This window comes from Nuphar pumila, unplaced genomic scaffold, assembly GCF_984573655.1.
Source record: "Nuphar pumila unplaced genomic scaffold, dmNupPumi1.hap1.1 HAP1_SCAFFOLD_481, whole genome shotgun sequence".
Lineage (NCBI taxonomy): Eukaryota > Viridiplantae > Streptophyta > Magnoliopsida > Nymphaeales > Nymphaeaceae > Nuphar > Nuphar pumila.
Genome location: NW_028323367.1, coordinates 40219 through 50532, shown reverse-complemented (window position 1 = coordinate 50532; position 10314 = coordinate 40219). Strand labels below are relative to the sequence as shown.

Here is a 10314-nt window from a genome sequence, read left to right as displayed (position 1 = left end):
GTGTAGCGCTTGCCAGTCTTGTTGGAGGTTTGGTGCGTTGGGGACCTGCAAAAGGGCGAAATTTCTGCGGGCCATCTCGCATGGTGGTTTCTGTCATGGCTGCCGCGGACAAAAGGGAGGCTTTGGCTTCTGACTCGCCGGTGGCGCGGATGCCCATGCCCCCGAGGCGAAGCGGGAGTGTCAGTTGCCCAGCGCGCACATCGGCCTGCTCCGGGCGCTGCATGATGCTGAAGGTGGCTTGGGCGGCGCGCTCCTCGACACGTCGAGTTGCGGCGTTGACAAGGTGCCAGGGAATGACTCGCGGTAGGTGCGCGAGGCGCATTTGCGCGGATTTGCTGAGCAGGAGGAACATATCTTGGGCGGGTAGGGGGGTGTCGAGCATGTTGTCGATGCTTTTGCAGATGCTAATCGACCCTCGAGTTTGCGTTGGCTTGAACGTATGCATCTGAGCCCAGTGGGGTCCCGGCGGCGTCGAGGACTTCGGTGCGGTGAGGAACGGCGAGGGCTGCTGCCGTGTCCAGCGCGGCTTGCGTGGTCGCCGAATATACCCCGCATTTGCCGAGGTGCACGCCTAGCCCAATGGCCGCGCTGAGGGCGCGCAGAGCAGGGAATGCGGCGATGACGGTTGCGGGACTGCCTTGAAGGAATGTGTCGTCGAGTCTGGCCACGGGGGCTGCGTCGGGGTGTGCTGCACGTATGGCTTCAAGTGGGCCTTGAGTGGCGAGGGAGAAGTAGAGCCCGCCGCATGGGTCGCCTTGACGGACGCCGCTCTCCGACAAGATGGGAGCTTCGCCCTCGGGGGCTCCGTCGACGAGCAGGCGGCTGGCTTGTCGGTACGACCAAGCAGCGAAGGGAAGCAGGGACGGCTGACGCTCTGCCACGGCGGCTAAGACGGCGTCTCGTGAGATGGTGTTGAAGGCGTTCTCGAAGTCCATTTGGAGAGTGATGCAGGTGGGGTCGGTGGAGATCCCTGCGTAGAGGGCATGGCCGATGATCTGGCTGCCTCCTTTGACGCCGACGCCCAGCTGTAAGGGCGCGAGGGCAGCGCCGGCGCCGGGGCAAGCTGTTATGGCGCAAAGCCCGGCCAGTCGGAGCCAAACTTCACCGATGGCAATGGGGCGTAGGCCGCGCCCACCCGGTTTCTCGAGGCCGATGAGCCTGCTGTCGAGTAATTCCTGCAAGTGGGGCAGGGTGCCGCCGACGATGGCGTTGACGAGGCGTAGGACGGCGGTGAGGAGGTGTTCGCCAGCCTGTGTTGCTGCTTTGATGTGTTCATAGGTCCAGCCGCTGGGGCCTGGAGCTGACCCTCTGGGGAGCGCTCGCAGCACGTCTGTAAGAGTGTCAAGCGTTATCTCCACTGCGGCAGCTGTGGGCGGCGGTACTACTGGAGCGGGGCGGTGGGGTGTAGAGCGCGTAGCGCTGCTATGTTGGCGGCGGTGGCGCAGCGATCGGAAGGGCTTCCAAGCATTTGGCTGCTCGTGTGACGCTGCCGAGCGTCAGTTGGCGGTGAGCTCGAGCAGCCACTTTATGTGCGGCATGTGGGGCGCGTTGTGCGACCTGCGGTTCGGCCTGCGGTTCGGCCTGTGCTCCAGCGTTGAGGAGACCTGCAATGTTCTCTTGGTTGTGTAAGCGTTGAAGGCGGGCCCGGGTGCGCTTAGCCCGTCCTCGTTGTATATTAGCCGTAGTATATTAGCCATTCGGAGAGTCACGCGTCACGCTGGGCAAAAGTTCCTTACTGTGTCCACAATTACATTGTGTCACGCGTCACCCTAGGGGGAAAAGCCTCCATATGGACGGAGAAATAATAAATGTCATGCGTGACGCTGGCCCAAAAAATTTTCCGAGGTGCCTGCGGCACCCTGTACCGTGGCCTTGCTTGCACATGGACGAGGGATAACCCTGTACCCTGGCCTACTCATGGCACGCTGCATATGCAAGCCAGGATGAAAACTGTCATGAATGTAAGCATATATAGCCTATTGAACTTGCGGAAACCACCATTGTTCCAAAATGCGCTGTCACGTACCGTCTGCCCCGTCTGGGGCCGGTTCAGGCAGTCATTGCTGTGTTTCAAGAAGGTGAAGGACATGACAGCTGTTGAAAAAGCCGCACATGATGAGAAAGAATGGAATCGCATTGAAGATTACCTGTTTGAGAAACTGGAGAAAGAAGCAGCTATCCTGGTAGATGTTAGTGACATTGAAACAGGTGAGGTGGCTCAAGGCAGGGCACAAGCCGGGCGCAAGGAACCAGCAGGCTATGACCCGACCAAGGCTTCAACGTCCAAGTTCACGGGTCAACGCCGCTAACTGGACGGTACCGGTAGTGGTGTAGGATATTGCAATGGTCTCTTTGATATGGGGGTGATGATAACCGTGCCTTGCTTGCACATGGACGTTACATATGAGCATGATTGCACCTGAACTCTTGCAATGGCAGATGCTTGCTCATCACAGATATACCTCCAAAATCTTTTCGCCTGCGGCGCTGCTGATTTCAATCTCCTTATTGACGGAGAAATAATGAACGTGACATGTCACGTTTGGGCGATTTCTCCTTAATGACGGAGAAATAATGAATGTGACGTGTCACGCTTCGAAACAAAAAAGTTCCGAATGGCTAATATTTATTTTACAGGCGACAGGGCCGGCAAACTAGGAAAGACTACCAAAACAGCTAATATACTACGGTAGCAGGCCCTCTTGGAAAGCTCCACCAGCCAAGGTCGCAAAGACTTCAAGGCCGCATCTGTACATGAATCCATTCCCCCTGCACAAAGAGACACTGAGCTCACGCAACGCACTCTCAACAAAGTCACCCTTGACCACGACACCTGCAGCACTCGCAGCGATGGCCAGGAAGTTGAGCAGCTGTGTTGCTGGCTTTCCCAAACGGCCGTAAGACTCGTGCGACAACGGGGCGAAGGTGTAGCCGTTGGGGTCAGCATTCTGGTATCGCGAGCGCTTCCGTTGGTCACGCGCAGCTGCCGCGCCGCCCGCCGTGCGAGCAGCCTGTAGATAGGAGGTTGCTGCTGGATGCACCACTGAGACGTCGAGAACGGTGAGCCCATCCGCCATCACGGCTAGTATGTCTCCGCGTGCTTGATCCTGAGCAGCAATGGCGGCTCCTTGAAATCCAGGCAGCGAGCGAAGAAGCGGTTCCACTGACGTGGCGACTCCCGCGCAGTGGGCAATGTGGCGCCAAGTCCTAATGAGGAGGTTGTGGCGCAACATCACTGCCCCCGCGAGGGAGCGGCAAGTCATGGCATGGTCAACGTCACCTGCATGCATATAGCGCCCGCAACGGCACTGTAAGCCTGGAGTGTGAGTGGGCAGCTGCGTCAAGCCGAGGCGGTGGCGCATGGAGCTGATGAAGTCGGGGTCTGTGAGCTGCAGCGCCCTTGACGTGGGCAGTGTTTCCAGCCAAATGGAAGCCGGGCGGCAGGCGCAGCTGTCCATGCGGGCGAGGTTGCGTAGTCCGTCGTCGGTGTCGATGTCGAAAGACGCAAGGAGGTCGGCTTGTTTGCGCTCTGCCACGAAGCGCGCGAATGTCCTTTGGGCAGCCGGTAGGATGGTGTCGATGGTCTCCGCGGTGACAGCGAGTGCTTCGGGAGGCCACAGCGAGTGCTCCGCCCCGGCCGCGTGCAGCGCTTGCCAGTCTTGTTGGAGGCTTGGTGCGTTGGGACCTGCGAAAGGGCAAAACTGTTGCGGTCCATCGCGCATGGTGGTGTCTGTCATGGCTGCTGCAGACAAGAAGGAGGCCTTTGCTTCTGGTTCGCTGGTGGTGCGGATGCCCATGCCCCCGAAGCGGAGCGGCAGTGTTAGCTGCCCGGCGAGGACGTCCGCCTGCTCCGGGCGCTGCATGATGTGAAAGGTGGCTTGGGCGGCGCGGTCGTCGACGCGTCGGACCGCGGCATTGACGAGGTGCCACGGGACGACTCGCGGTGGGTGCGCGAGGCGCATTTGTGCAGACTTTGATAGGAGGAGGAATTTGTCTTGAGCGGGGAGGGGGGTGTCGAGCATATTGTCGATGCTTTTGCAGATGATGTCAGCCCTCAGGTTCGCATAGGCTTGGACGTATGCATCTGTGCCCACGGGGATGCCGGCGGCATCGAGGCCGTCGGTGCAGTGAGGGATGGCGAGGGCTGCTGCCGTGTCCAGTGCGGCTTGCGTGGTCACCGAGTACTCATAGTACAAGCGACAGGGCCGGCAAATCTAGGAAAGGCTACCGAAAGACGAACAAAAGAAAAGAAAAAGGAAGACAAAGCACACAGCGACACAAACAAACAACGAAGCAAGTCAGACCTGCGGAAGCAACGAGCCTTCGAGGAGTTTGAGGAGGGCTCCGCTTACGACTTCATCCCACTCGCCGTCGAGTCGTTTGGCCGCATGGGCTCCGCCGCCTGGCGTTTCCTTTCGGAGCTTGGCGACTTGGCGGCAGGGGGGGGGAACCGGGTGTCCAAGGCTGCCTTCGTACGTGGCGTCCGTCGGGAGCTCAGCTGTGCTTTGTGCAAGGGCAACGCGCGCATGTACTACAAGTCCCTCTCTCGTATCGCCGTGAACGTCGGCTCGGACTTCCATGCAGGGTGTGATGCACCGCAGGAAGATCCCGGCGTAGCTTAGGTTGCTGATTTTCTTGTGTGTTTTGTCTTAGTTTGTGACGTTGTTTTCAGTGTTAGTTTCTGTGTTTTTTCCTGTTTTGTCAGCCCTGTCGCTTGTAACAACACGAAGCAAGTCAGACCTCAACCGGGCCCTCTGCCGGCTCATCACATCCTGGCTGGAAGTTGCGTCCAACACGCACAGCAATGCGCGAGAGAGAGTTGTAGAACATGCGCGCATTGCCCTTGCAAAGGGCGCAGCTGAGCTCCCGACGCACGGTCCGGACAAAAGCGGCTTTAGACACCCGACCCGCCGCCGCTACCAAATCGCCAAGCTCTGATAGGAACAGCGACGCCGCGACACCCATGCGGCCGTACGACTCCACAGCAAGCGGCACAAAGCCGAACGCGGAGCCCTCGCCAACCGCTTCGAAGTCCGCCCGCTTCCGCGCCTCAGCCTTCGCAGCCGCAGACCCTCCAGCCTCCGCAGCGTCTCGCATGTACGACGCAGCTGCGGGGTGCGTGACGACGCAGTCAAGGATGCGGACGCCACCGTCAGGCCAAACCACGAGGATGTCACCCCGACGATGACTGGCAGCCCCTTGCGCCCCCGGGGCTGCAAGGCTGCTGTAGAGCGGCTCCGCGCTCGGCGCGCAACCAGCGCGGCGGATGGCATGGCGCCAGGCAGAAGCTCAGGAATCATGGCGCACAATTGCCTTGCCAGCGTTATGTTTGCACGAGAGAGCGTGGTCCGGCGTTCTCGAATCGCCAGCGGAGCAGGTGCACGGAGGGATGTCAATCAGCGACGGCACCCCCAAGCCGAGCCGATGCCGGGCTGCCATGCGAAACTCTGCGTTAGTGAGATGCAGAGCCGACCACATGGGCAGTGCAGTAAGCCAGCCTGACGAAGGGCCAGTTGAGGCACTGCGAAGGCGCGCCGCGTCTCGCTGGCCCTCCACGGTGTCGGTGTCACAGGCGTCGAGCATGGCCGCGCCCGCACGATCGCCCACGAGCCTCGACACGGCCCGCTGGACGTGGGGCAGGTCCTCAAGCACGAATTCCGCCGGCAGGTCCCGGGCGCTCTCTTCCCACTCGCACTCGCCGGCAGCGTCGTCGAAGACGCGTTGCCAGGCCGACAGCAACGCCGGCCGCAGCGCGCCCGAGAAGGGCTGGCATATGTCAAGACCATTCGACATGGCCTTTTGCGCCTTAGAGGCTCCCGCCACGAGCGCGGCGGCCGCGACGAGGGACGTTGCGTCGCGTAGGCCAAAGCCCCCATGCCGGAGAGGGAGTCGGAGTTGTTGCACGGCACGTGTTGACGCTGCACCGACCTCAGGCACCTGGAAGAGCGTCTTGGCGGCTACCATGATGGCATCCTCGACGCGCACGACGCTGGGCTGGAGGTGGTCCCATGCAACCGTGCGCAACAGGTGCGCCATGCGCATGGACAGAGAGGACCGGAGCAGGGCGAATTGCGCCTGATGGCTGACGCGCAGCGCCATGAGCTTGTCCACTTGCTCGATGATGCCGTCCGCGCGGTCGGACAAAACGGCAGCAACGTACGCGTCCGAGCCAATGGGCGTGCCACACACCGTGACGCCGCCGGGGCAGTGCTGGATGCCAAGGGCAGCGGCCAGACCCGCAACCGCCATGGAAGGCCCCTCGGTGAGCGCGCACTTGCGGGGCTGGACGCGGAGGCCAACGCTGGGCACGCCGCTCTCCCCAGTGAGCGCGTGGAACGCCGCACGGAGGGCGTCGACCTTGCCAACCAGGTTGACGTCATCCGCAATCGCCAGCACGGCAACCGCGGGCGCGGTTGCCCAAGTGCGTTCCAAGATGGGCTGCAGCACCACGGCGAAGAGCAGCATGGCAAGGGTGTCGCCCTGGCGCACCCCTATGCGCGACTGGATCGGGGCCGTGCCGGCTGGAGCGCCGATGACATGCAAGTCGGTGGGCGCACCGTACGACCATTGCACATACGGCAGCAGCGCAGGCACGTATTTCTGCACTGCCGCAATCAGCGCAGATCGGTCGACCGTGTTGAAGGCATTGGCATTGGCCATGTCAACGGTCAGAAGCGCGGCATCGGAGTCAGCAGCCAGCGCCGAGCGGATCGCATGCACAAGCGCTTCCACCCCGCCTGACACGCCCACCGCGAGCTGCAGGGGCGCGAGCGAGCGCCCAAGCTGCTCACAGGCTGTCATTGCGCATAGGCCGGTGAGGCGGTACAGGACCTCTCCTATCGCTATGGGTCGCGCGCCCCCATCTGGCTTTTGCAGGCCCACGAGGGAGGAGTCCAGCAGCGACGAGTGCCGCGGCAGCGTGCCTGTGAGCATGAGGTTGACGAAGGCCAGAGTGGCATTGAAGGCTGCGGACGAGGCTTTGGTGGCCGCCACGACGTGCTTGTACGTCATGCCAGTGGGCCCGCCTGCTAAGCCGAGTTTGGCTTCAAGGCGTTTGAGTGCGCGCTCGAGCAACTCAGCGTCTATACGCAAGGGCAGTGTGGCGTCCTCCACGAGGACCGGCGGTTCAGCGAATGGGTGTTTCTCACGGAGCGCAGCAATGACGGCGGGAGAGTGCGTATCCGCCAATGGTGCCGACGCTATCACGCGCGCGCCACGGGTTACGCTACCGAGGCCGAGCATGACCGAGTATACCGAGTATACTCCGCATTTGCCGAGGTGCACGCCCAACCCGATGGCTGCGCTGAGGTCGCGTAGAGCAGGGAATGCGGCGATGACGGCTGCGGGACTGCCTTGAAGGAACGTATCATCGAGGTAGGCCATGGGGGCTGCGTCGGGGTGCGCTGCGCGTGTCGCTTCAAGTAGGCCCTGAGTGGCGAGGGAGAAGTAGAATCCGCCACATGGGTCGCCCTGACGGACGCCGCTCTCTGACAAGATAGGGGTTTCGCCCTTTGGGGATCCGTCGACGAATAGGTGGCTGGCTTGTCAGTACGACCAAGCAGCGAAGGGCACCATGGACGGTTGACGCTCTGCCACGGCGGCTAAGACAGCGTCTCGCGAGACAGTGTTGAAGGCGTTTGCGAAGTCCACTTGAAGGGTGACGCATGTGGGGTCGCTTGCGATTCCTGTAGAGAGCGTGGCCGATGATCTGGCTGCCACCCTTGACGCCGACGCCTAGCTGTAGTGGTGCGAGGGCAGCGCCAGCGCCGGGGCAAGCTGCCATGGCGCAAAGACTGGCCAGTCGGAGCCAGACTTCGCCAATGGCAATGGGGCGTAGACCGCGGCCCCCCTGCTTTTCCAGGCTAATAAGCCTGCTGTCGAGTAGTTCCGGCAAGTGGGGCAGGGCGCCGCCGACGATGGTGTTGAGGATGCGTAGAACGGCGGTGAGAAGGTGCTCGCCAGCCGTTGTCGCCGCCTTAATGTGTTCATAGGTCCAGCCGCTGGGGCCCGGAGCTGATCCTCTCGGGAGCCTCGCAGTACGTCGACGAGAGTGTCGAGCGTAATGTTGACGGCCGTAGTAAATTGGATTACACAGACAAGGTGAAATACCATGGCTTGGGGCTGCCACAAAAACCAAGGCACACGCGTTCGAAAACTCAAGCCAACAACGGCCGCACAACAGCACAGGACCACCATACTCAGGGGGCACCAATAAGAACGGGCGCAACCACACTGGCGGGAAGTCAAGTGCGGTCGCGCGAACGGCAGAGTATGGAAGAACCATGCTCCACCAACCGTCCTCGGCAGCACACTCTTCGTACAGCAGACGCCGTAGTAAATTTGATTACACAGACAAGGTGAAATACCATGGCTCGGGGCCGCCACAAAAACCAAGGCACACGCGTTCGAAAACTCAAAGCCAACAACGGCCGCACAACAGCACCGGACCACCATACTCAGGAGGGACCAATAAGAACGGGCGCAACCACACTGGCGGGAAGTCAAGTGCGGTCGCGCGAACGGCAGAGTATGGAAGAACCATGCTCCGCCAACCTTCCTCGGCAGCACACTCTTCGTACAGCAGACGCGGCGCACGGCCACCTCCGAAGCGTCGTCAAAGAAGGAAAAAACCCCGGCGGGAGGGTGGAAACACAAAAAGGGAAAACCAAGATCATCTATGCGGCCTTTTAACCCGCTATCACCCTATAAAAAACCCCGGGAAAAGACCACGACCTCCCGCCAGGGAAAAAACCTTCGTCTTCATCCACCACGTCAGACCTGCACAACGCTCAAGGGAGTAACCGGAAACATTTAAACCCAAGCTGTAACAAAGGCCCCGTTGTGACGGGCGGGACGATCATCACCAAGAAATGGACAGGGGGCTGCGAGAGCCGCAAATGGCTGAGGGAGTCGCGGGGGCCACGAGTGCCACAGGGGTCGCTTGGGCCGTGAGTGCCACTAGAGCCTCAAGAACCGCAAGAGTCACAAGGGCCACCCGAATCACAAGAACCTAACGGGCAACACGCGCCAGGACAGCTAAGCGACTAAAGGCGGCAAGTGCACTAGGGCGAAGCAACAGTACCCCAACGGGGCGGCAGAGAAGCACGTGCAGCGAGGGTACGTAGCTGGACAAACTTTGTGAGCTCCGATGTGAGTGGAGAGCCCAGGACGTGCTTCAGGGCTCTTCGTCCATGCGCGAGCTCGAGCCGGATGCCTCTTCTGACTCAGAAGAGTCATCTTCTGACGAAACCGGTGGTGGTCCAGGGAGGCCGAGGAGGCGGTGGGGCAGCACACGGGGCCGATTGGCTGCCGCTTCAGGGAAACCACCAGCACCCAGGGCCGAAGGCCATGAGACAGAAACGGAGGCAGCGAGAGGGCCCATGCAAACGACGATGGCAGATGCACCATCCGCAGAAGAAGCCGTGAACCGCATGATGTCCGCCTCCAGGAGGCACAGGACCTCAGCAAGAGCCACCCGGTCCGGGTCGTCAGACCCATCTTCCCCACATGGCAGCCGATAATAAGAGGCAGAGCCGGCCATCTGCGCGGACGCGTGGGCGCAGGAGCCGGCTTCGGGGTCGATGCCGTCACCGGTCCTCGTGGCCATAGCCGTCTTGGAAGGGCTATGCTCACGCTGTCCCGGTCGGCAGCGTGAGGGCTTGCGCTGTCGAAATCGACGTCATCGTCATTGTCTGAAGCCGAGTCGCCTGGCATGCCCACTGCGGCGGTGCAGGGGCCCGACGGCGGCGACGAGTGCCAGATTGCGCGGTCGTGAGGAGTAGGATGGCAGCGGCTTGCACATCTGTGGATGGCAGCAGGCACGCCCGGAGCGTGCCTGGGGGCAAGGGGCCCGCGAGGTGCCTCAAACCTCTGCGGCGAGGGAGTTGCCCGCCAGGTGCGGTACTGATCCTGAAGGACAAAGGGGCAGGGAGTAACTGGAAATGCGCAAACCCAAGCTGCGACAAAGGGTTCCCCACGGCGAGCGGGACGATCATCAAAGGACACGCACGATCACCACCGGCGAAGCGACAGAAGCCACATGGTCACGAAGGAGCACGGTGATAGAGCACTCACGCTCAAAAAAGGAAGAAGCCATGGCTTCGGAAGTGGCAAGCAGGCAAACCCTGAAGAACAAAGCAGACCCTGGGATACTCCAAACCGCAGGAACCACGCAGCGAACAGGCTAACGATAGACTTGAAAATGAAGTGAGTAAGGAAAGGACGCAGCTGAACAAGGGGCTGCGGGAAGACGGAGGGCGACGCCAAGGGAAGCGTCTGAGTGTGGGTCCCACAGTCAATCGTGCCAGAACCAGC

At 61.2% G+C, this 10314-nt stretch overlaps 1 protein-coding gene across 1 annotated transcript; it reads right to left on the bottom strand.

The window, feature by feature from the left end:
• Nucleotides 1-5289: 5289 nt before the first annotated feature.
• On the bottom strand, nt 5290-7383 carry LOC149810193 (uncharacterized). The gene has a single exon (XM_089994396.1). The coding sequence runs from the start codon at nt 7381-7383 to the stop codon at nt 5290-5292; it is 2094 nt and encodes a 697-aa protein (XP_089850522.1).
• Nucleotides 7384-10314: the final 2931 nt, after the last annotated feature.